Source organism: Gossypium raimondii, chromosome 13 (genome assembly GCF_025698545.1).
Source record: "Gossypium raimondii isolate GPD5lz chromosome 13, ASM2569854v1, whole genome shotgun sequence".
NCBI classification, from domain to species: Eukaryota; Viridiplantae; Streptophyta; class Magnoliopsida; order Malvales; family Malvaceae; genus Gossypium; species Gossypium raimondii.
Genome location: NC_068577.1, coordinates 4540370 through 4566211, shown reverse-complemented (window position 1 = coordinate 4566211; position 25842 = coordinate 4540370). Strand labels below are relative to the sequence as shown.

At 34.7% G+C, this 25842-nt stretch overlaps 3 protein-coding genes and 1 long non-coding RNA gene across 8 annotated transcripts; 2 read left to right on the top strand and 2 right to left on the bottom strand.

Annotated features, from left to right (window-relative positions):
• The first annotated feature begins 1279 nt into the window (after positions 1-1279).
• On the top strand, positions 1280-6314 carry LOC105783061 (BTB/POZ domain-containing protein NPY2). Of its 2 annotated transcripts, none has more exons than XM_012608245.2 (5): positions 1280-1683; positions 2152-2910; positions 3991-4060; positions 4206-5378; positions 5529-6314. In XM_012608245.2, exons 2-5 carry the CDS (start codon positions 2849-2851, stop codon positions 6096-6098), a joined length of 1875 nt encoding a protein of 624 aa, XP_012463699.1. In that variant the 5' UTR covers positions 1280-1683; positions 2152-2848; the 3' UTR covers positions 6099-6314. The 2 variants fall into 2 exon arrangements, with proteins under 2 accessions (XP_012463699.1, XP_052482589.1); XM_052626629.1 differs by lacking the exon at positions 1280-1683 and adding an exon at positions 1712-1771.
• Positions 6315-8147: 1833 nt separating this feature from the next.
• On the bottom strand, positions 8148-14003 carry LOC105782739 (QWRF motif-containing protein 2). 4 transcript variants are annotated; one of them, XM_052626144.1, is made up of 6 exons: positions 12209-14002; positions 10584-10703; positions 9653-9769; positions 9438-9527; positions 8673-8783; positions 8148-8594 (listed from the first exon to the last, which is right to left on the bottom strand). In XM_052626144.1, exons 1-6 carry the CDS (start codon positions 13679-13681, stop codon positions 8514-8516), a joined length of 1992 nt encoding a protein of 663 aa, XP_052482104.1. In that variant the 5' UTR covers positions 13682-14002; the 3' UTR covers positions 8148-8513. The 4 variants fall into 4 exon arrangements, with proteins under 4 accessions (XP_052482104.1, XP_012463141.1, XP_052482105.1 ...); XM_012607687.2 differs by having other exon boundaries at positions 8673-8780; positions 12209-14001; XM_052626145.1 differs by lacking the exon at positions 8148-8594 and having other exon boundaries at positions 8673-8780; positions 9438-9564; positions 12209-14003.
• Positions 14004-17585: 3582 nt separating this feature from the next.
• On the top strand, positions 17586-19380 carry LOC128035940 (uncharacterized). The gene is made up of 2 exons (XR_008192610.1): positions 17586-17940; positions 19052-19380. It is a non-coding gene; the product is annotated as an uncharacterized LOC128035940 (long non-coding RNA).
• A 1177-nt stretch (positions 19381-20557) lies between these two features.
• Positions 20558-25412, bottom strand: LOC105782738 (QWRF motif-containing protein 2). Its single transcript, XM_012607686.2, has 6 exons — positions 23500-25412; positions 22407-22526; positions 21607-21723; positions 21386-21475; positions 21087-21194; positions 20558-21003 (listed from the first exon to the last, which is right to left on the bottom strand). Exons 1-6 carry the CDS (start codon positions 24973-24975, stop codon positions 20923-20925), a joined length of 1992 nt encoding a protein of 663 aa, XP_012463140.1. The 5' UTR covers positions 24976-25412; the 3' UTR covers positions 20558-20922.
• Between the last annotated feature and the right edge of the window lie 430 nt (positions 25413-25842).

Below are 25842 nucleotides of genomic sequence, written 5' to 3'. Positions count from 1 at the left end.
TAAATATATCAATTTATTTTTATATTGGATAAATAAAATATTTGTATATGCAATATGCAATATGTAAATATAAAATGATGTTATATTGATAATTGGGTTAGTAGTTTAGTGAAATTTGAATTAAATCAAAATTTAATGTATAAAATTATACAAAACCAAAGTTTATGTATGACATTGTACATTGAACCGTTCAAATATAATTTTGAGATTTATCCCATGCTATATTGAAGTAACTATCGCCGGCTAGAGGTGTTAATAAGTTGGATTGGACTTGAGTATGATATTAACACATTTTATATTTGTTTAAGCTTGGCCCATCTGAAAATATGAGTCTAAAATTTTGACCAAACTCGTCCATATTTATAAATGGTTAATCGAAACCCATTTTGGTCAGCCCATTTTTAGTTTTTATTTATATATTTATATAATATTTAATATTTTTATTTTTTTTCATTTATTATATATGAATAAAATTTCAGCAACTTAATTTTTTAATGCCTACATAATAGCCTTATATATTATTAAATATTTAATTTTTATGTGCTATAAATTATATAATATATAAAAATAGTATAATATAATATATTACAAACTTAGAAAATGAGTTGAGCTTAGTTTGGAAAGTTTAAACCCGAGCCCAAACCTAGTTTGGCCCAACCCATTTTTTAAGTTCGTAATATTTTATAGTATGTTATTTTTATATATTATGTAATTTATAACATATCAAAACTAAATCTATAGTAATATATAATACTATTATAATGTAAACATTTAAAAAAATTAAAATGACTATATAAAACTATAATAAATAAATATATTTTTAAAAATAATATGAACAGATTTAAAATAAATTTAAGTTAATCATTCACAAATATGAGTAAATTTAAATAAAATTTTATATTCATATTTCAGATCGGATCGAATTTAAAATGAACTTAAGCCTGTTCCGAACTTGACCCGGATCGTGAACTGCTCTCGGCTAAATCTAAAATCATATAACATTGAAACAGGAATAAACTGTTTGATTTGTTGTCGACATTGACAATATTCCAATAAACTCACCCAACTAGAAAACCAAAATAGAAGGGAAAAAGAATTTCTTTACCCTCACTGTACAGTCATGATTTCACCACCATGAAAGGAACAATGTAACTTGATTTTGGACAGAGACATTGTTTTTTCTTTTTCCTTGTCATTTTCATTTGTTATGGTAAGAAAATCATGAAATTCCAATAAAAACTCTCCATCATTATTATTATCATCATTACTTTCTGAGGAAACAGTTGTTGAATACAGCAAAAGGCGGAGAATGAAAGGTTAATTAGGATACAAGTAAAGAGAAGGCATTTAGTAAAAAAGAAGGTGGCAAAGCAAGAAAGCCGCGTTGTCAGCCTTTGGCGTGCTTAACTCAGCTTATATGTCGACTGTTTTAATGCTTATACCCCTTTTTCTCCCAATAACCCAATGAAGCTAAATCTACTTTCTTCACCAATCTTCATAAAAGAGGAAAAAAAAATACCCAAAGCATCAAAGTTAAAGTTTTTGTTTCTTGGTTTGTGTAATTGAAGGGAAAAGTTGTAGTATTTGCCACTACACATAAAACCCAGATAAAAAAAACATTTGCCAACAAGTTTTGGTTTTTTGTCTAAAACTGATGGGTACTTGAAAGTTTGGTTTTTATTGGTGGGTTTATTGTGTAAATTTGGTTACTTTTTTTTTTTTTTTTGAGTTTTGCTACTTAATTCTCCTCAATGATGGTGTAAATTTCTTGGTAATTTCTGCATTTGTTTTGTCATTCTCAAAAATCTTTTTGATTGTGGGCATTTTCCCGGTTTCCCATGCTGTAAAATCTGATCTTGAATGTTGGAATTTTGATATTTTTTATTAGATTTTTGTGATTATATATATTCTGGTAGATTCCTCAGATTTCAGTTCCAATTTGTGAATGATATTGTTGTTAATTTGTTGGTTAGTTGATGTTTGATTGTTCATTACTATATTACTTTTATAATCTTTTTGTTATCCTTTTTCATTGATTCCCCATTCTTTGAATAAAAAATAAAATAAAATAAATAAAGATAGAGAGATGCTTGTTGTCTACCGTTTTGGTGGTTTCTTCAACTGATTCCAAGATGCTGTTTTCCATTGCAGGATTTCAGATTTCAACGGTAAAAGCAATATATATATACACATGTATGGATGGATGGACGGATGGATGGATGGATGGATGGATATAGATATTTGATTTGTACATGCCAAGTTTGGAACTTGAAGCTTTAAAGGACCTTAAAAGGTCTTGGTGATATGAATCTTTTATATGCTTTAAAAAATTAGTGTGTGGGGGAGAAGAGGTGAAGTCAGATTGGTGCTTGTGATAGTCTCTGGTTTTGGGCATTATTTTAGTGTAAAGAGTCTGTTGTTTATGTCCCCTAAGCTGACCGAGTTCGCCCGCACTCGGTGGGCTTTGCCATCAACATAGGAAACAACAACCTCTTCCATGCCTCTCTTGCCATTCAAGAGAACCTTTTCTTAAATTGTTACTCAGAAAAAACCCCATCGTATTCAGACCCTCCCTGCCTCGATTGCTGTTGAGATTCCGTCATATGCTTTCGTAGCATATATCCCTTCCTTTCCCTTAGTTCTTTAGTCTCATTGAACCACAGAAATCTGTTTGAATTCAGAAAACTCGGTCCTCACAGTTGGGAGTATCGGTTACCAGTTTTGGCAACTTTTCCTCGAGTTGGTGTTATGTTCCATTGGTATTTGATTTTCTTGTGATCTGATCAAGTAGCTGAGAGTATAGTTTTTGAGGTTTGCAGAGGGGAAGGGGTTCTTTTTGTGTGTCAATATGAAGTTCATGAAGCTTGGATCGAAGCCAGATACGTTTCAGAGTGATGGGAACAATGCGAGGTGAGATCTCTTGGAACCTTATTCACAATTTATCATTTGTTGAGAAAAATAAAACTATGTCCACATAGTTCAATCCATTCTTTCATAAGACCATCAAGTGATTATCTCTTGCCTTCATTTGTTCATTTCAATTGCATACTCCGAACTCCGGTAACGTTGCCTCTTTGGTTTATGCGTAAACTAGGAATCTTTTCGTGGCTATGTGAAATTGTGGTCCTTTTTTCTAAATGACCATTTGTGGTATACCATAGAATGGTTTATGTGATTTGCAGCTTTTATAGGCCATTGATTTTGTTACGTTCCTCTTAGCGCCGCATACTTTGCTGCTCGTGAGTTAAGACTGACTAATCTTCTTTCGTTTTGACTTTTGATCTATCCTTTTCTTTTTTCTGGTTAAATCTTATATGGTTCCTTGTGTATGTGTTATACTTTTCGGCCTTTTGCATACTCGGGTTATACTAACTCCGTGCGTGGCACAAATATTAACAATTTCAAATTCACGATCCTTGAGATCCAATAATAGGTAGCTCGAACTTCTGCTTATGAAGATAGTGGGAATCCTCCTCTTTTCGATTCTTTATAACCATATTCTTTCCTATCGCCGTGTATGAGTTCAACCCTGAATTTGTTAAAGTGATAACAACCTCGGGAATGTAGGATGAGGTCCAAAGATAACTTAATCCCAACATCCAGTTAAAATTTGACTGAAATTTCACCTTTTAAATGCACTGATCTTGCCAAGAAGAAATTTGAACTAGATTTCTCGATGTACTATTTGAATGCGGTAATGAATTGACATTACTTATACTACTAGTTTCCTTAGCTATTTGTTACATGTTCTACAGCTGTAGATCGGCTCCTTAAAACCGTCATTAGTTAAATACATCTCGTAACTTGTCACCTTGTGGCCTATACATCACAGCAACGCAGATATAACGTGTATTCATTTCGTTAATGTAATTCACTTATTCTTAAATAGATAACTGTACCATGGACCGGTGTTTGATATAATGTTGCCTTTGTCCCACCTGTGTGAATTTTTCGAAGTTCTGATGTTTTAAGCTTATATCTGCATGTCAGGTACGTGGCAAGTGAGCTGGCAACTGACATCACTGTCACTGTAGGGGATGTTAAGTTTTATCTGCACAAGGTAAGCATTTTCTTCCGGTTTTCATGAATTTCCGTCTATGGTCGAGCATTCTCTTCAAGCGTAATGTCCTTACTAGAATGCTTTCCATATTTCCATTGTATCTTACATGCAATCCGAACTTATATCTTTGTGAACGTATATGCAGTTTCCTCTTCTGTCGAAAAGTGCATACTTACAAAAGTTGGTTGCAAGTGGTAATGAAGAAAACAATGATGAAATTCAGATTTCTGACATTCCCGGAGGCCCAGTTGCCTTTGAGATATGTGCCAAATTTTGTTACGGCATGACTGTCACCCTCAATGCTTTCAATGTTGTCGCTGCTAGATGTGCAGCTGAGTACTTAGGAATGCATGAGACCATCGAAAAAGGAAACCTAATTTACAAGATCGATGTCTTCCTCAACTCCAGCATCTTCCATAGCTGGAAGGATTCGATCATTGTTCTTCAGACCACGAAATCTATGTTACCATTATCCGAGGAATTGAAGGTGGTTGGTCTCTGCATCGATGCTATAGCTACCAAGGCTTGCATTGATGTTTCCAAGGTTGATTGGTCCTACACTTATAACCGGAGGAAGGTCCCAGAGGAAAATGGAAATGATCTGAACTGTAATGGTTTCAGAAACCGACCTGTGCCAAAGGACTGGTGGGTTGAGGATTTGTGTGAACTTGAAATTGATCTATATAAGCGTGTCATAATGAATATTAAAACCAAAGGAATACTATCTCATGAAGTGATTGGAGAAGCTTTGAAAGCTTATTCTTACAGAAGGTTGCCTGGTTTCAGTAAGGGCGTGATCCGTTCCGGGGATGTCATAAAGTATAGATCAACAGTTGATGCTATTGTCTGGCTGTTGCCTGCTGAGAAAGGAAGTGTATCTTGTAGTTTCTTGCTGAAGTTATTGAAAGCAGCCATCATTGTTGACTTGGGAGAAATGGCCCAGGAGCAGCTCGTGAGGCGAATAGGGCAGCAACTTGAGGAGGCTTCCGTAAATGATCTTTCAATACGAGCTGCAGACGGGGAAGATGTAGTGTATGATGTTGATACGGTACAGAAAATAGTGAAAGAGTTTCTGATGCAAGATCAGAATGCTGAATTCGAGTCGGAAGACAACGAGGTCCAGGAAATACGAAGACCTGGAATCCTAACCGATGCTTCCAAGCTGATGGTGGCAAAATTGATCGATGCATATCTTGCTGAAATTGCAAAGGATCCCAACTTACCCTTGTCGAAGTTTGTAGACCTAGCTGAACTGGTGTCTTGCATCTCTCGGCCTTCTCACGATGGGCTTTACCGAGCCATTGACATGTACCTTAAGGTGAGAATCTTGCCAAACTCTATTTTTGTCGATGTACTTACAAATTGTTATTACATTATACTTGAACCAATACCATCAACTTTTTGACGGTTATTATTATGAAGGCAAAACTGATTCTGTTGACTTAAAATCCACTCGGCTTCAATGCAGGAGCACCCAGGGATCAGCAAGAGTGAGAGGAAAAGAATATGCAAATTAATGGATTGCAAGAAACTATCAGTTGATGCATGTATGCACGCTGTGCAAAATGAGAGACTCCCATTGCGTGTCGTTGTGCAGGTTCTGTTTTTCGAGCAGGTAAGGGCTACTGCTTCATCAGGAAGTAGCACTCCTGACTTGCCTAGAGGCCTGAAGGATCTAAATATTGGATCTCATGGGAGCTCAAGGTCAGCAGCAACCCACCCGGAGGAAGATTGGGATGCAGTGGCCACAGCCGAGGAACTCAAGGCCCTGAAAGGCGAAATAGCTGCCTTGAGGATGAGCAACGGCATTGGAGGGAGTGAGAGAAACGGCGGAGATAGTAGGAACAGCGTCGACAAAGTTGCCATTAGTAAAATGAAAGGTTTATTGAAATCCAAGAGGATATTTTCAAAGATATGGTCAAGCAAAGGAGCCCAAGGTGAAAACAGCGGTTCGGATTCATCAGAAAGTCTCGGTTCGGCCAATCCTGAAGAAGCCAAATCAACACCATCCAGAAATAGAAGGCATTCGGTTTCTTAAAGTAGAAATGAAAGGAAAAAAACATAGTAGCTGCCTTTTTTTTGGTGGGTTTTTTGGGGGGGCATTTTACTAAAATTGAAAACTAGTTTTATGTTAATTTTAGCAAAAATGAAAGCATATATTGTCATGAACTAAAACTATGATGAAAAACATTACAGTACTGTAAGGGGAAAGAATGGTTACTGTATAATGAACTTTTGAGGGTCATTCATGCAAGTTGCTTCGATGCTCTCCTTTATTTAATTTATATGTTTAACTCTCCATTTTGAAGGCTTCTATATTGAGTAAATATGGAGCTTCAAATCTATTAGATGCCATCTCTCACAAATGTTTGAGGTTCTAAGTAGATCAAGAGACAATAATAAAAATTTACCTTAATTCATTGGGACGATCGGGATTTTCTAAATTTAGGTATGTCCACTCTTAAATGAGAAAGAGACTACAACAACTATTCCAAATTGGATAAACCAAACCAAATGACATTAATTTAGAAAAATTGCTAACAGAGTATGTCGGGTTTTTTACAAAATATTATAAAAAAATAACCAAAATGTTATAATTTTTTTTATTTACCAAAATATATATTTTTTTATTTATCAAAATATATCAAAAAAAACAAACAAACAAAAAAAAAACCTGACACCAGCCTGATCAAGCCAATTAAATTGGCGGCACCAAAGGTGCCAAATAAATTGGTGGCACCAATGGTGCCAAAGTCATTGGCGCACCATGGTGCCAAAGGAAAAAAAAAAGTGTGTAATTGCTTTCTAAGTCCTCCTTATTTATTATTTTTTATTTAATAACTCTATTTTAATTTAATAAACTATTCTCATTTAATAACTCTATTTTAATTTAACAAAATATTAAGTAATACTTAATTTTTTTAAATTAAAATAGGGTTATTAAATGAGAGAATTCTAATTAAGTGACCATTTGCAGTTTTAAGGACCTGACATGCAAATTTACCATTTTGAATTTTGAAAGTGAATTGCTGCTCCTCGCGCACTAAAATTGAAATGTGGCTAATTGCCTTCTAAGCCCTCCTTATTTATTATTTTCTTTTTATTCCCCTTCAACTCAATTCTTTATTTAATAACTCTATTTTAATTTAAAAAATTAAGTATTACTCAATTTGGCACCTTTGGTGCCGCCAATTTAATTGACCTGATCAGGCTGGTGTTAGGTTTTTTTTTTGATATATTTTGGTAAATAAAATATATATATATATATATTTTGGTAAATAAAAAAAAGTTATAACATTTTAGTTATTTTTTATTTTTTTTATAATATTTTTGTAAAAAACCAAACCAAAGATTCCAATACAAATATTTGCTTCGACTCCGTAACTTTCGGTAAAGTATTGTTGCCTAATTAAGCCACCTTCCTATATATTCATTCCCTGGAAGGGGCACTCAAAAAAATGGGGGATCCTTCACCCTCTAAGGCTTTATTTGTGTGTTCAACACCAACTTAAGGCCCATGTTCTTTTACATTGTATTTGTACCATCGTAGGTGTCTCTTTTACCCCCATTTTGGCATTGCATGACTGAAGCCGAAGAAAAAGTTTAAAACCAATGGTCCTGGTAAGGAATCCCTTTTGACATTTAAATAAAATTAATTGGCATATTTTAAATGATTAGGCAAGCACCAACATTCAAGTCTCTCATCAACGATCTCATATGATGGATAATCTGTAAATACGACTTTCACTCTTCTATAAACTTACTGGTGACATGCCCTGACTTAGATTGAGATAAGCCTATCCGTAGGAAAACAAAACAAATACCAGCATCACTGAAACACTAATATGGTATTTGCTTCATCCTATAGACAGAATTTGCCCCAATGTAACAAATCTTGAATGGAAAATTTTAGCCCCCTCCACCATCTTGAATGGGGTATATATATAGCTGTTTGATCAACAAGGCTTAACCGATTCGAATAGGAAACACAATTCGTTTCCATGCACTCAAATCATGCACCACAACAACAATGCGTATGCAATGCGGTTCAATTAAGTTTTTGAGACAACGGAAAAAGACAGTATAATTTAACAAGCATCAACAAGATCATGCTTAGATGATTAATTAGTGTAGGCCAAGAAATACATAATAATAGGTTATCAGATGAACTTACATATTTATATATACAATGCTTTCTTTTACCTAAAAAAAAGAGGGGGAAAAAAACCAAAAAATCAGGGGGTTTTGTGTACAGAAATGAGAACTCAGTTGAGAGGAAAAGCCACTTGATCATGAAAGATAATAACTGGTTCTGGAACTGCTAAAATGAGAAGCCAAACCAAGATATATTCAGACTGCTGTGATTTTGCTTGGTGCCGCCTTCACCTAATGTAAGAACACGAGCTCGGGTGTAATGTTAGCGTTAAGGGTGAGTTGTCAAATAAGATCAGTTCTACACACGTGTGGTCAGGTTGTTGGTCGTGGGTACACGATTTAGTTGTATTATATGTGACCTCAAACTACAGTCCTTAACCTGTTGAAAAGACTTAGCCACATGAGCAGATGAAAGCTGAGAAAAGCTTGGAACATAAAACAAAAACACCATATTTACCTGAATGGCTGCTAACGCGGACAAAAAATCCTTACAATGTTCAAGCAAAACCGTTTCCTTTGCAGCCAAGCTCGCAAGTTCAGCCACCAAAGAATTCATTTCCTCCACCTGCTAGGGGCAAATGAGATATAGATAATTAGGGTAGATTTGCCCTTTTCAAAGAGCAAGTTCAGGACAAACACAAATAATTTGTTTATTAATGGAAATTACTAAATATCTCAGGATCGGCAGTAATAGTCCCTTGTGACAAAAATGTCTGATCCAAGTTTTAGATGGAAAAAGCAAGGCAAAGAATACAATCAGCTGCAAGGGTTTTTTCCACTAACTATTCCTATTTAGCATTACCTTTCAGTAAGCAGTTTTCTTCTCTTTCCCATGAAAGAAGCCTCCAAAATGGAGAGCGCACTGCTTGTAAAGCGCACTGACAGATGGTAATATATATTTCCATTGCCTATCTAACCTCGAGACTCACTTATGGTTGAGTCCTATAATCTCTCATTTCAGAGAACCTACCTAATGTGAATGAAGAGCCTTCTCCGGCAGCTATAATCAGTTTATCTAATGTCAATGAAAAGCTTGCTATAGAGCTTATTTTTTTCATCTGATGTCAATGAAAAGCTCGCTATAGAGTTATTACGAAGTCTTCACAAGATACAACTGGTTTGTAAAGAACTCAACGATTACAAATAATTACCACAAAAAAAACAACTCAATGGTCTTTATTTTGGAAGACTAATCCCACAAGATTGAATTAATGAATTTCACCTTTGATGACAATGAGCATATTGAAGATGCCATTGCCTGCATCATCTCAACTGCTGAACTGATAGCATCCTTCAGATTTTGGATGTCTGCCTATTATGAGAGAACAGAGAAAGGGAAGAGAAACAAACTATTTTAAACTACATTAATACTCATTAATCGAATCATTGACGCATCGTATATGGAAAATAGGGGAAAAGAGAAAGGAAGAAACTTACTGTTGCTTTTCCAACAATTGGAAGTCGAAGAGTACTAGCCTTTAAAGCTTCAGTTGCTCCTAGCAAAGAGCTAGAGTGGTCTCTCTCCAGGAGGGCCCATGCTTCTAAATGAGCTATCTACACTCACCAATTATTAAAAAAATTTAGTCATGAAGTGTGCTCATGCTATAAAAGCCAGCATCTTGTAACTGAGAATGTAAAGGATAGGTCTGTTCTAACTAGCATGCAGTAAGAAGTGAAGTTCAAAGTATCAAATCACCAACCGCCTTTTTTCTTTCAGGAATGAAATACAACAGTACAAAAGTTTTCTCTTCTCGACTTTCCTTGGGTTCTTATTTGCTCATTTTCTTTCTGACTTCCTTTTAACTCCAGAAGGTGCACGGAGTTTGCAATAAATCAAATATTGACCATTCTCCACAGCAGACAAGAACAGTACATCTAGTTTTCCATTTTTTGGTGTTTTATGTCTTAATTAGCACCAATTTTTAAGCACCTACTCATTTTAATGATGCAAGTGGATTCTGACTACTTCCAAGCAGGTATCTAAGCAGATTATTAATTATTAAAAGCCAGGCAGCCCCGTTACCATTGCAAGAAACTAAAGAATTCCTCATTATAAGACCAGGTCCTAGTTTGATGGTTTCATTCTCATCATACTAATTCCTAACAATGTTGTCTATGAGAGCATGGATATGATTTAATAAATTCGAAGCTAAAACCATGATCAGATAGTTGAAAACAGTTGTCTATGAACGAGTTTGATGATTTCATTCTCATCATATTAATTCCTAACAATGTTGTCTATGAAAGCATGGCTATGAATTGATAAATACGAAGTTAAAACCATGATCAGATAGTTGAAAACAGTTGTATGAACGAGTTACAAGGATTTGGTTCAATACTTTGAGAAACTTGAAGTTTTGAATCTTACTTGTCTTTTCAGGATGGAAGTGAATTTCAACTTTTGCCTAAGCAGCAGCAACTTTACTCTCTTGAGGGTCACAGAATGCCGCAGTTCTGATGTTGTTACCCATGCATTCCACAGATTTTTCTGATACAAAAGAAGGAACATTAGAACCAGACTTCGACTATCAAGTTAAACCTCAACTCACGATTATTATTTTCTTTTTTAGATCAAACTGATAATCACACCAATCAGTTCATAAAATTTCAGTTTATCATATAGCAAAACCCAGCAGACCAATTTTGACCCAACATTGATTGCTGTTACCAGAGAAGTGATGACATCCTGAAGAATATTAGAAGCGGGGCTCTAGTTCTATTCTACCAGTTAATCTTTGAATAGGCCTTTTTAACCGTTATAAAGTCAGCATCATTCACTTATCTCTTGCCAAGAACAGATTAAGAGCACCATGTCCAATTTACAACAGACACTAATGGAACCCAAAAACATCCAAATAATTCCTCGCCAGGCATAACTTTAATTTTGCCTTTTTCCAACAAGTCCACTACACATTCCACTAAGCAAATTTACAACAGTATATACATATATAGATGGAATATATATATATATAGAGAGAGAGAGATGGAAAGAGCTTGAAAATCTCTTTATAAGATCAGAATTAAGACTAGATTGACACACAAGATCAGCCACAATTCATCTACTTTGACATCACATATCAAATTCATACAGTTTTATGATCATTTACTACTAAACACTCACTCCATGTTGACCCCATATACCAACTGAAATACTCAGAATAGGTTTTCAGTTCTTTCAGATAATTAACCTTTCTTTGCCTCTAAACTTAAAGAAACAAGGACCATTGGGGAAGCGACACAATGACAATAAGGCCAGAGTAAAAATAATTATTGGAATCCAACCTAATGACTATGCAATGTCCATTATGGACGATAGAAACTTCCCAAAGAGCAACCTTATCTTACCCAATGTGATAAAATGTCTACATCTTCAGCCTCTCAGTAACAACAAGAATTCAAAATGTTACTCAGGGAAGTTTAAGCAATTATAGTTTATCAATTAATACTCTAGTAAAAGAATGGTATATGGGAAACGAAGCTGCTCAATAATATTAGTAAGTATGTATTTCTCAATGATTTTGCATCATCTTGAGCCAATAAGTACTGTGCCAAAGCTGCCTAGAGTACTAACTCTTACCTTCAGCATGGAGCCAACTCACCAATCATCGATCACATCAAGGATTTTACTATTCAAAAGTATGACAATATATTGCCTTAAGATCCTTCTGTCACTAAATCTAATCTCTTAGCAAATATAAAAAGGACAACTGGCATGCTTTTCTCAGGAACTAAGGGTAATTCATGTAGCACATAAACAAATTATGTGATAACATATTGGAGAAGACTACAAGATACTCTCCAAAGGGTACCATAATGCAGGGACTGAGCTGCCACTTGCATTATTGGCAACCTTTGCCATAAACTAGTTGGGTTCAGCTTGTTTTCCAAACTAATACTGGTGAAATAAGTTTTAGAATTCATAAAATATATGAAAGCATACATGTACGTTGAACATATTAAGAGCAATGAGAAGGAAAGGGAGGATAACCATACCTCAGCGCTCAGTTTTTGCATTATGAAAGTTGCATCTGCCCTTGCATTTGCAAATCTCCATTGCAAGTAACCGTTATAAAAAAGCCTCAATGCATGAGCATCGAAAATTAGATCCTCTCCCTTCTTTCCTCTCCGAATATCAACGGAAAAGCTGAGAATTGAAGGGGTATTAACAGCATTCCCAATCATCTCTTTACCACCAACTGCATTTCTAACCCGACCAGGACTTAGTCCCCTCGATGGAGTAGGAGATGAAGCCGAAGATGTCCAAAGCTTACTAGGAGAAGCAGGTCTTATACAACCCCTAATAGGAGAAGCCACTGCACCATCACAAGAAACCCTTTTTGGTTGACTAAACTTAGCTGGTGAACCAATTCTAGAACCCGGGCTCGAAGACAAAGGTGAACCTGGGTCCTGCAACCGCCTTAACCGGCTATTAGTTTCCTGCCAAAACCTTGCAGACACAACAATATTACGGGGTCCATTCTTCCCTTTCAAATTCCCACTTCTTCCAGTTCCAGAATTGGTGCTCCCAGATGATATACTATCTGTATCAGATGCATTGAGTTCATTAGAAGCCTCAATTAAAGAATTGGAATCTGGGTTTAGCTTATTAGCTTCTTTTAACAACTCGGAGCTACCCAAATCCAAACTCAATCTACTACCATCAAAAGAAACCCTTTTGCTACTCTCATCAAGCATCATTGATTGTTGCAGTGACTTAGCCAGCACTGCCCCAGATCCAAAATCCTTCCTTTCACCACTACAATCAAAGCTCCTAGACAACAGGTTTGAACCCGAACCCGGACCGGAATTCCCTTTCCGGTTTCTGGCCGGCCAGAGTTGCTGATCCGCAGGTTTCGAGTTCTCCCCGTGATCTCTCACCGGAGTAGCTCTACGCCTTTCGGGTGTTGCTTTCCTTATCAGAGTAGAACCCACTTGAGCCTTAGCCTTACTGATCGGAAGCGAATAGGACTCGCCTTGAAACGAAACCGACAAACTTCGCGTTGAAGTAATCAACATCTTGGTAGCTGCTGACAATTCCGTGGAGCCATTAGCATTGTTATTTCCCGGCGGCAATTGACTCCCCGGCCGCCTCCGGTCGACGGATTGAGACCGTTTAGGAAGCGAAGACGACGTCGTACTAGCATTCGTTGAACGAGAAACAAGCGGGGAATGGAATCTCGCAGCTGCTTTGTTCCCCGTCGACATAGTATTAGTGGAACGAGATATAAGGGGCGAAGGAAATCTCGCCGTTGGTTTGGCCGCCGATGAAGTAGAAGAAGTGGAAGAAGACGATGAAGGAGAAGGAGACAAATACCTTGAAGAAACTTGTCGTCCTCTGGACTTTCTCGTAACAGTGGAGCCATTGCCTTTGAGAGGGGGCTTTTGATGGGTACTATTTGTTTCTTTCTGTGGTTCAACAGTGGGGCGTGAAGGAGTTGGTGGACGAGACAATGCAGCCACCATCATCAGAGACTGCAAAGGAATCTACGTTGTTTTCCACATTGCCTTGAAAGAAACTTTCGTTAATGAGTCACCATTTCCATGGCTGAAAACCTGGGGGAAAAGAGGATTTTTAGGCGATTTTGAGGAGAATGGCGGTGAACCCATAAAGGGTTTTTGAAGGATTCTCCATTTTAACTTCAACAATAGTTAAAAGTTGTGAAACACACAGAGGTTTTTTCTGGGTTTTCAGAGAAGAGAAGGTTGGGTGTGGTGAGATTTGGGAGAATAACAGAGAAGAGAGGGAGAGAGATTCAGCTGGGGCTATTTTTGGCTTTGGGCTTTTATGAATCTTTTGTAAGATGTTAGGTTAATTAATTAAATTACCAAATTTCTTAGACTTTAATCTTTCTCTATAATGGTACATTATGGTGTAAATGATATGCAAATTCATTCACAAATGTCTTCTCATTTGATTATCTCATCATAGAGTTAGATTTTATATTTTGTTTTCTTTACCAAAGTAGTCCCTCTAGAATTCTATTTCTCCGGTTAAAAATTGGTATAACGAATAACTAGATAATTACATATATATATATATATATATATAATGATCTGTTTTTTTATGTAGAATAGACAATATGCAATCAATTCCCATAACATGGCCTCCTAGTTATTTGTTAAAATTATTGACATTTGATAAAGGATAATGACAATAAAAGCACCATGGAGACCTTTGTATTAAAAGTTGAATTGTATTTTGCCCTCTCTAGTAAAAAAATGGACAAATTAGGCATGTACATTATATCAAAGAACAAGTTGGTCATTCTATTAAAAATTTCTTCAATTTCTATTATTAAGTGATGGCGTATTACTATCTAGTTGCTTGAATTAATCCATCCATATCAACATGAGGTACACATAGCACGCCAAGTGTCACTGTCTAGATGTTCTATCAGCAGCGTCAGCACTTAACAAAAAAAGTAAATGAATTTTTAAATAAAAGACTAGTTTGCTCTTTGACCTAATGCACAAATATTAATTTGTTCGTTTTTTATAGAAAAAGGCAAAATATAATAAGAATCCTAATACAGTAGACTCCATAGTACTTTTACCCATAACAACGTCTTACAAGAGGATACAAGTTCGGTTTTTTTAAAATTATCCTACAACTTTAACTACAAGCATACATCATCTTTTCAATTCAAATTTTTTTAAACTTATTTCTAATTTTTATTCATCTATCAACCAATGAATACAAAAGATTAATTATCGGCTCGTTATATCTTGTGAAATAAAATAAATATTTTTTAAAATACATTTTATATTAACATTTATAAATTTAAATTAAAAAAACTATCACAAAATTTTCAAAATAAAATGAGAATAAAATCTTTACAACTAAGATTAAGATCTTTTGCTACAATTCACAATCTCTCGATCTATTTTACGTTAAATTAAACTTTCATAAACCCTAAACCAATGATTAGGTTCAAATGTTTATTGAGATTAGATTGAGATCTAAGTTCCATATTTTGTAGGGAAGGAAAAATTTCATAATTCTATTTTATGTCATTCTATTTCAATTTATTACATTTTGATCCTCTTTCCTTTTAAAACGTAAGATGTTTGTTCAATTCGTAACCTTGTTAAACCTTATCATTAAATCGCTACATAAAAATCAATAGTTCAACAATCTATATGTAATGAATTAAACATTTCCAATTCGACAATTTATATAAAACAAATAATGAAAATCAGCAATTTAAATTCATATTTTATCGATAATTAGATTAAGGGTAAACTCTCAAAATAATCACTTTTGTTTGCCTCAGTTACATTTTAGTCATTTATATTTGAAATGTTACGTGACACATTAAATCATCATTTCAAATGAAAATTTTAGATTAAATTATACAATTGGTCCCTATATTTTTTTCGTTTTAAGCAATTTAATTCTTTTCTTTTATGTTCTTTTAACTTTATTTTTTTTCTTTATTTTCTATTCTCTTTGCTTCTTCCTATGTTTTCCTCCCTTCTCCATTTCTTTTAACGTAGTTTTCTATGTAATCAAGGATATTTTTCTTTAACAAATAAAGAAATAAAAGAAAAAATTAAAATGTTCAAAAAATAAAAGTATAGGGACTAGTTTTAACAGATGGAAAACATAGAAAAACTATGTTAAAAGAAATAGAGAAGTGAGGAAAATAGAGGAGTAGCGAAGAGAATGAAAAATAAAGAAAATAAAGTTAAAAACATAAAAGAAAATATTAAATTGCTCAAACCAAAAAATATATATAGTGACCAATTGTATAATTTAACCTAAAATTTTGTTTGAAATGATTATTTAACGTGTCTAAAATATTACAACACGATAACGTAAGTGACTAAAACGTAATATTTCAAACATAAGTGGCTAAAATGTAATCTGAAACAAACAAAAGTGACTATTTTAATAGTTTACCCTTAGATTAACTTCTTAAAGTTTTGAAGTGGGAATGTCAAAATTTTGACAAATTAAAGTATGAGGTTTAACTTCTTTAATAGAGTAAAAGATATGAAATTCAATATCAAACAATATATATCTATAAACTTTCTCGAGAAACAAACAGCAAATAAGAATTATCAAAGACAGAAAGAGGAGGACATGAAAAAGCTTCCAAGCAACAAAGAAGTTGATGGTATCAAATGAAAATTATTGCAAAAAAAACTCCAAATATATTATTATTGTTATTATGAAAAATTAAAGTCAGAAGACAAGAAAAATGGCTTGTGATTATTGGAAGCAAAGTTAAAACCCATTAAATTAAATTAAAAAATAAATTAAAAAAGATGGAAGGTCTATTTTCAATGTCTCTTAAAATCTCCATTTCCCTTGTTTTCAACGCATATTTGTATAAACCTCCAATTTCAACAGCTACCCATATACCCTTGAATTCTCAGCAGCACGAAGGATTACATCAAATATACATTAGCGTTAAAGGAAGCCTCGATTGGACTAACTTGAATGAAAGTGAAGAGTATAGGGTCTAATTTGTAATTGTTCCATTTTACTGAAAATGACGTAAATGTAATTTTTACATGAATAATCAATAATTATGGATGATAAGTATGAATTATGGAAATCTTGATTTGTTAAGTGTCGTGAATGGAAATAAAAAAAATGTAAAAGTGATAAAAAGGGTTAAAGTGCAATTTTTTCATAAAAAAAGTATTTTAATATTTTTCATGAAATTGTGTTTAAAATATTATAATAATGAGATATTAAATTGTTGGGTTTGATTGTGGCCACTGGATGAGTATAAAATCATTTGACTTTTGACTTTGACTTTTGACCACCCATTTTAAAATGGGATAAATGAGAACAGAAATATGAGATTTCCCCAGAGTGTTCAAACGGTTAACCGAATCGAATTAAAATTAATTAAATTAATATTTTAACTGAACTAAATTTTTTCAAAAAATTAATCGAACTGATATATTTCGGTTAACCGAATTAATCAAAATTTATATGTTTTGGGTTTTTTTTTGTTAAAACAAGTCTAAAACATATCAAAAAAATAAATGGATAATGTTCATTTGACTGAATTTTCTAAATTAACTGAGTTAACAGAATTAGTTATAGTCTAATACATATAATATATAATATTATTTATTAAGTTAAGTTAATTTATTTAATTACTCGATTTCGAATCGAATTAACCGTTTTCAAATCCAATATAGCACCTATGGGTACATAAGAAATGTATTGAATTGATTTATTAAAAAGAATCGATCCGATCGCAACTTCGAATATGAAATTTTAAAAAACTTTTAACCGACTGTCTGAACTAAATCGGTTAACCAGCCGATTAACCAAATTAGATAAGTTCAATCGGTTAATTCGATTTTAACCAAAATTTGAACTCTCCTACTAAAGTGTGCCGCCCCTCCCTCTCTTGTAGGAGAAAAAAAAAGGTCTCTTTTCATTCTTCTCATCTCCTCTTTAAATCAACCCATTCCTGCCATCATCTTCTTCATTAAAGTCTAGGGTTTCATGGTTTAGAAAGAGAAAACTTCGACTAGAGAGAGAAAGTTTCGGTAAAGGTAAGAAACATGTTTTTCAGAATTTTCACCTTCTTTATTTAAGGTTGTGTTTAAAACGTGATGAGCATGCTTTGATAACTTGAGTATATTCTTGTGTTGGGTGGAGAAAAAGAGAAAGAAGAGGAGAGAAGGGTTCCAAGCATGGAGAAAGTGAAAATGAAGGGTTAGAGAGAAGCCTTGTTTTGTTAATGATTACCTAGGTAAGTATACTTGAATTTTCTTTCTCTTAAATAACATAATTACGAGTTTGAATAATTAGTAAAATGAAGGGTTGAAGTGATTATGTGTATTATTATGTGAAAAACCATGGCTTGAAATTTGTCATTAATAGCAAGAAAATTCCAGTAGTAATAAGCTTTGACTTTAATTACATAAAAAAAGAACTATTAAAGTGTTATGAAAATTTTAATGTCAGTAGTATATTGAGTAAAAAGGTGTTCTTAAAAATAATAAAATGTGATTAATTGTCATAAATTAGCAAAAATTAGCCATGCAATACAACGAAGAAGATGTGATAAATTGTGGAAACTGAAAATGAGAAATGTGTTACATAAGATGCAAATTTAAATGTTGTATTGAGCATTGAGAATGAGATATAGTGATAATATATGTAAAATGTTGCTAGAGAAATTGTGAAGTAATGGCTAAAATACCTTGTTGAGAAATGCATATTGACATATTTATATATATATATATATATATATATATGAATGTGAATTAGTGATATAATTCACCTAAGTGATAAGTGAATAAGTGAAAAGTGTATAAATTGTTAATGAATGGTTTTATGAGCTCTTAAAGAGTGAATTTGGTAATTGAAGAACGATAAGAGTTTAAAAATAAAAATCGGTGAATATGTGTATGTGACGTGTATATGTGCATGAGAATCATCATGTGACATCGATTTTAATTAATTAAATAAGTAAGCTGATCTAGTAAGCTTAGTAGAGCAATTAAGATACAATTGGCATGCCATAAGGATTAGTGTGTGCGCTTTGGAACACCGATGTGATGCCTTACACCATAGCACTTTAGTGCATCTTGGGTCATTAGTTGGATGCATAATTGGTGGAATATGTGTGATGTGATCATTTAGAATCGTAAATATATGAGTCTCATTCCGCTAGAGTTTACTAAGGACTAAGTGTTTATTATTAATGCAATATCGTTTCATGAATATGATATGTATTAAAATAAGCATAAATAAAGTTGCTTGGTTAAAATGTGAAAGGAATGTTGCCTCTAAATGGGCCTAAATGTGAATAAAAAATGAATCGATGAATGGAGCTAAGTCTTTATTTCTTGTCGTAGAAGAAGTTTTTCCCATCCGTTTTTGACAAAATCCAAGGCAGATTCAGAATTGAAGAGCGAGATTCCTCTAACCGGGTGGAAAATGAACAGTAATCAAATCCGCACGGCCCTATAAATGTTTGTAATTCTATTGACAAAGCTGTCCGAAATTTTTGGTGGAAGCACAAGGCAGACAAAAGAAAGATTCACTTTCTCAGTTGGAAGGAAGAGAAGAACAACCTACATTCTAACTTAGAAAGAGATGAATACATAAACTTTATTTTAATGTGTATTTGTATATATGAATTTTAATTTAATGTAATTATACACATGAAACTTTGATTGCGGTTCGAATATATACATGAAACTTAATTTTAATTCAATCATACGCGTTTAAAAAATAAATACATCAATTTATTTTATATTGAATAAATAAAATTATTTCTTATGCAATATATAAACATAAACTGATGTTATAAAATTACACAAAATCAAAATTCATGTAAAATAATTGCATATAAAATCAAAGTTCACATATAATTTTGAGATTTATCCTTCTAGAAACCCATACAATTTAATACTTTATTAAATCATATAATGGGACATTATTATATGTGAGTTCACTGAATTTTAAAGGAAAAAAAAAACAGCTAATAAAGTGTGTCAAAATCTTTATTTGAGCATGTCTGAAATGGCTTTAGCCTTAATCGACCCATTTTAAAGGTTTGATTTTGATATGGCCTCAAAAGTGGTAGCTAAAGATCATAATACTAATATTTGCTCCACCATAAAACACTCAACCTCATGTAACTCTGCTGAAATATTGCTGCTCAATTAAGCCACCTTTCCTAAACCTTGTTTCTCTTTTATTTCTATATATTCATTACTCAAAAAACAATGGTGAATCCCTCACCCTCTAAGGCATTATTTGTGTGGTCAACATCAACTTAAGGCCTAACCTTGTTCTTTTACTTTGTGCCATACTAGGTGTCTCTTTCACCTCATTTTGGCATAGAAAAAGTTAAAACCAATGGTCATTAGTACCCCTTTTGACATTCATAAGGAAAATGACATGGTGAATGCCAGGCTGATTGGCATATTTCTAAAGTAAAATGAAATGAAAATGGTAAATCCTGTCAACCAAGGGTTAGGTTGATCCAATTGATTGAACAAGCACCAACATTTGATTCTCATCAGCAATATATCATTTGATGGATACTATGCAAGTACAACTATCAGCCCTCTATGAAACTAGTGGCACGCCCTGATCCTAGATTGAGATAGCCTAAGTAGGAAAACAAAACAAATACCAGCATGACTGAAACACTAATATGGTATTTGCTCCATCCTCTAGACAGAAATTGCCCCCTTCACAGTTCTTGAATGGGGTATATAGCTGTTTCCTCAACAAGGCTTAATCAATTCAGATAGGAAACATGATTTGTTTTTGTGCACTCGAATCATGCAACACCACATCAATGTGTATGCGGTTCAATGACATTAGAGACGATGGAAAAGGGCAGTATATGATTTAACAGGCATCAACAAGATCATTCTTAGATGATTAATCAGTGTAGATCAAGAAATACATAATAATAGGTTATCAGATGAACTTACATATATATACAATGCTTTCTTTTACCTAAAAAGTGGGAAAAAAAACCAAAAAATCATGGGGTTCTTGTATACAGAAATGAGAAATCAGTTGAGAGGATAAGCCACTTGATCATGAAAGACAACAACTGGTTCTAGAACTGCTAAAATGAGAGAAGCCAAACCTAGATATATTCAGTCTGCCGTGATTTTGTCCGGTGCCGCCTCTGCCTACTGTAAGAAACATAAGCTTGGGGGTAATGTTAGCGTTTAGGGTGAGTTGTCAAATAAGATCAGTTCTACACAAGTGTGGTCAGGTTGTTGGTCGCAGGTACACACTTTAGTTGTATTATATGTGACCTCAAGCTACAGTCCTTAACCTGTTGAAAAGACTTCTAATGAGCCACATGAGCAGATGAAAGCTGAGAAAAGCTTGGAACATAAAACAGAACACCGTATTTACCTGAATGGCTGCTAATGCAGACAAAAAATCCTTACAATGTTCAAGCAAAACAGTTTCCTTTGCAGCCAAGCTCGCAAGTTCTGCTACCAAAGAATTCATTTCCTCCACCTGCAAGGGACAAATAAGATTTAGATAATCAGGTAGATTTGCCCTTTTATTGATGAGCCGCAATCAGGCCACCACAAGATACAACCAGCCTGTAGAGAACTGAACTATTACAAATAATTACCATATAAAACAACTCGATGATTTTTATTTTGGAAGACTAATGCCCATGAGATTGAATTAATGAATTTTACCTTTGACAACAGTGAGCATATTGAAGATGCCATTGCCTGCATCATCTCAACTGCTGAACTGATTGCATCCTTCAGATTTTGGATATCAGCCTATTATGAGAGAACAGAGAAAGGGAAGAGAAACGAACAACATTTTAAACTATGATATAGTCACGAATTGAATCATCAACACATCGTATATGGAAAATACGGGAAAAGAAAAGAATAAGGAAGAAACTTACTGTTGCTTTTCCAACAATTGGAAGTCGAAGAGTACTAGCCTTTAAAGCTTCAGTTGCTCCTAGCAAAGAGCTAGAGTGGTCTCTCTCGAGGAGGGACCATGCTTCTAAATGAGCTATCTACACTCACCAATTACAAAAAAGTTAAGTCAAGAAGAGAATTCATGCTATAAAAGCCAGCATCTTGTAACTGAGAATAGAAAGGACAGGTCTGTTCTAACAAGTATGCAGTAAGAACTGAGGTTCGAATTTTTTCCTTTCGGAATGAAATATAAAGTACACAATTTTTCTTCTCTAACTTTCCTTGGGTTCTTATTCACTCATTTTCTTTCTGACTTCCTCTTAACTCCAGAAGGCGCACGAAATTTTAAAAAACTCAAACACTGACCCATTCTCTACAGTCAACAAGAATAGTACATCTAGTTTTCCATTTTTCTGTGTTTTATGTCTTAATTAGTACCAATTATTTGAGCACCTACTCATTTTATGCAAGTGAATTTTAACTACTTCAAAGCAGGTATCTAAGTGGATTATTAAATATTAAGGGCCAGGCAAAGAAACTAAAGAATTCCTCATTATAAGACCAGATCCTAGATTGATGATTTCATTCTCATCATATTAATTCCTAACAATGTAGTCATTTTTTCTTTTAATGAAAGCATGGATACAGACATGAAATACGTGTATGATATGATAATATGAAGGTAAAGCTATAATCAGATAGTTAAAAACAGTTTTGTCTATGAAAGAGTCTACAAGGATTAAGTTTAACACTTCGAGAAACTTGAAGTTTTGAATCTTACTTGTCTTTTCAAGATGGAAGTTAATTTCAACTTTTGCCTCAGCAGTAGCAACTTTATTCTCTTCAGGGTCACAGAATGCCGCAGTTCCGAAGTTGTTACCCATGCATTCCACAGATTTTTCTGATACAAGTGAAGGAACATTAGAGGTGAACAAACCAGATTTATTATCAACCATCATGTTAAACCTCAACTCATGATTATTGTTTTCTTTTTAATATCAAACTGATAATTACAGCAAACGGTTAGTAAAATTCCAGTTTATTATATAGGCTGTTACCAGAGAAGTGATGACATCCTGAAGAATTTAAAAAGCAGGGCACTAGTTCTATTCTACCAGTAAATCTTTAAATAGGCCCTTTTAACTGAAAATACAGTCAGCGTAGTTCACTTATCTCTTGCCAAGAACAGATTAAGAGCACCATGTCCAGTTTATGACAGACACTAATTGAACCCAAAAACATTTAAATAATTCCTCGCCAGGCATATCTTTAATTTGCCTTCTTCCAATAAGTCCACAACACATTCCACTAAGCAAATTTACAACAGTATATGCATACACATATGTATGTGTATATATATAACATTCATAAGTATGTATTTCTCAATGATTTTGCATCATCTTGAGCCGATAAGTACTGTGCCAAAGCTGCCTAGAGTACTAACTCTTACCTTCAGAATGGAGCCAACTCACCAATCATCGATCACATCAAGGATTTTACTATTCAAAAGTATGACAATATATTGCCTCAAGATCCTTCCGTCATTAAATTTAATCTCTTAGCAAATATAAAAAGGACAACTGGACATGGACATGCTTTCCTTAGGAACTACAGGTAATTTATGTAGCAGTAGCACGTAAACAAATCATGTGATACCATATAGGAGAAGACTACATGATACTCTCCAAGGAGTACCATATTGCAAGAACTAAGCTGCCACTTGCATTATAGGCAACCTTTACCATAAACTAGTTGGGTTCAGCTTGTTTGCCAAACTAAAACTGGTGAAATAAGTTGAAGAATTCATCAAATACACATAAGCATACAAGAACATTGAACGTATTAAGAGCAATGAGAAGGCAGGATAACCATACCTCAGCACTCAGTTTTTGCACAATGAAAGCTGCATCCGCCCTTGCATTTGCAAATCTCCATTGCAAGTAACCGTTATAAAAAAGCCTCAATGTATGAGCATCAACAATTCGATCCTCTCCCTTCTTCCCTCTCCGAATATCAACGGAAAAGCTAAGAATCGAAGGGGTATTAACAGCATTACTAATCATCTCTTTACCACTAACTGCATTTCTAACTCGACCAGGACTTAGTCCCCTCGACGGAGTCAGAGTCGAAGCCGAAGATGTCCAAAGCTTACTAGGAGAAGCAGGTCTTATACTACACCTAATAGGAGAAGCCACTGCACTGTCACAAGAAACCCTTCTTGGTTGACTAAACTTAGCTGGTGAACCAATTCTAGACCCTGGGCTCGAAGACAAAGGTGAACCCGGGTCCTGCAACCGCCTCAACCTGCTATTAGTTTCCTGCCAAAACCTTGCAGACACAACAATATTACGGGGTCCATTCTTCCCTTTCAAATTCCCACTTCTTCCAGTTCCAGAATTGGTGCTCCCAGATGATATACTATCTGTATCAGATGCAGTGAGTTCATTAGAAGTCTCAATTAAAGAATTGGAATCTGGGTTTAGCTTATTAGCTTCTTTTAACAACTCGGAGCTACCCAAATCTAAACTCAATCTACTACCACCATCAAAAGAAACCCTTCTGCTACTCTCATCAAACATCATTGATTGTTGCAGTGACTTAGCCAGCACTGCCCCAGATCCAAAATCCTTCCTTTCACCACTATAATCAAAGCTCCTAGACAACAGGTTTGAACCCGAACCCGGACCGGAATTCCCTTTCCGGTTTCTGGCCGGCCAGAGTTGCTGATCCGCAGGCTTCGAGTTCTCCCCGTGATCTCTCACCGGAGTAGCTCTACGCCTTTCGGGTGTTGCTTTCCTTATCAGAGTAGAACCCACTTGAGCCTTAGCCTTACTGATCGGAAGCGAATAGGACTCGCCTTGAAACGAAACCGACAAACTTCGCGTTGAAGTAATCAACATCTTGGTAGCAGCTGACAATTCCGTGGAGCCATTAGCATTGTTATTTCCTGGCGGCAATTGACTCCCCGGCCGCCTCCGGTCGACGGATTGAGACCGTTTAGGAAGCGAAGACGACGTCGTACTAGCATTCGTTGAACGAGAAACAAGCGGGGAATGGAATCTCGCAGCCGCTTTGTTCCCCGTCGACATAGTATTAGTGGAACGAGATATAAGGGGCGAAGGAAATCTTGCCGTCGGTTTGGCCGCCGATGAAGTAGAAGAAGTGGAAGAAGACGATGAAGGAGAAGGAGACAAATACCTTGAAGAAACTTGCCGTCCTCTGGGCTTTCTCGGAACACCGGAGCCATTGTCTTTGAGAGGAGGCTTTTGATGGGTACTATTTGTTTCTTGCTGTGGTTCTTCAACAGTGGGCTTTGAAGGAGTTGGTGGACGAGACAATGCAGCCACCATCGTCGGAGACTGCAAAGGAATCTACGTTCTTTTCCACATTGCCTTGAATGAAACTTTCGTTAATGAGTCTCCATTTCCATGGCTGAAAACCTGGGAAAAAGAGTATTTTTAGGCGATTTTGAGAAGAATGGAGGTGAACCCATAAAGGGTTTTTGAAGGATCCTCCAGTTTTGCTTCAACAACAGTGAAACCCACAGGTTCTTTCTGGGTTTTCAGAGACGAGAAGTAAAGTGAGATTTGGGAGAATAGGAGAGAGAGAGAGAGAGATTCAGCTGGGGCTGTTTTGGCTTTGGGTTTTTATGAATCTTTCCGTAAGATGTTAGGTTAATTAATGAAATTACCAAATTTCTTAGACATGAAAATGGGAATTCATTTACAAATGAATCCTCAATCTTGCATCAAATGTCAACAATTCTCCCCAAAAGCAATTTCCAATTTTTTAAGGCCTAAGGTGTCTAAACATTGCTTCTCATTAAATTTGTAGCTTATTCTAATCCAATTTCTAAAATAGGCCAACCTCTCTTCCAATTTTGTTTCTTTTGTTAATTTGTTTTTTTAGATAAAAGTAGTGATTTGACAATTCCTGTGATAATTCATCATTAAATTATTTATAAGAGTCATAACAACTAATACATGATATTCTTGTTATTCATCAATTTCACAAATTTTTTTCATTTCTACTAAACATTTAAACTAAGTATATCTAAGCCTTTAAGTACATAAAAGTTATCTAAATTTCTTTGGGTTTGTATTAATCATCCTCTGAAGATTATTATCCACTCACGATGTTAGGAATCCCATATAAAATTAATAATCCCAAACCCATTCAATAAATAATTATGAATTTTGAGATTTTAGTGAATGGAA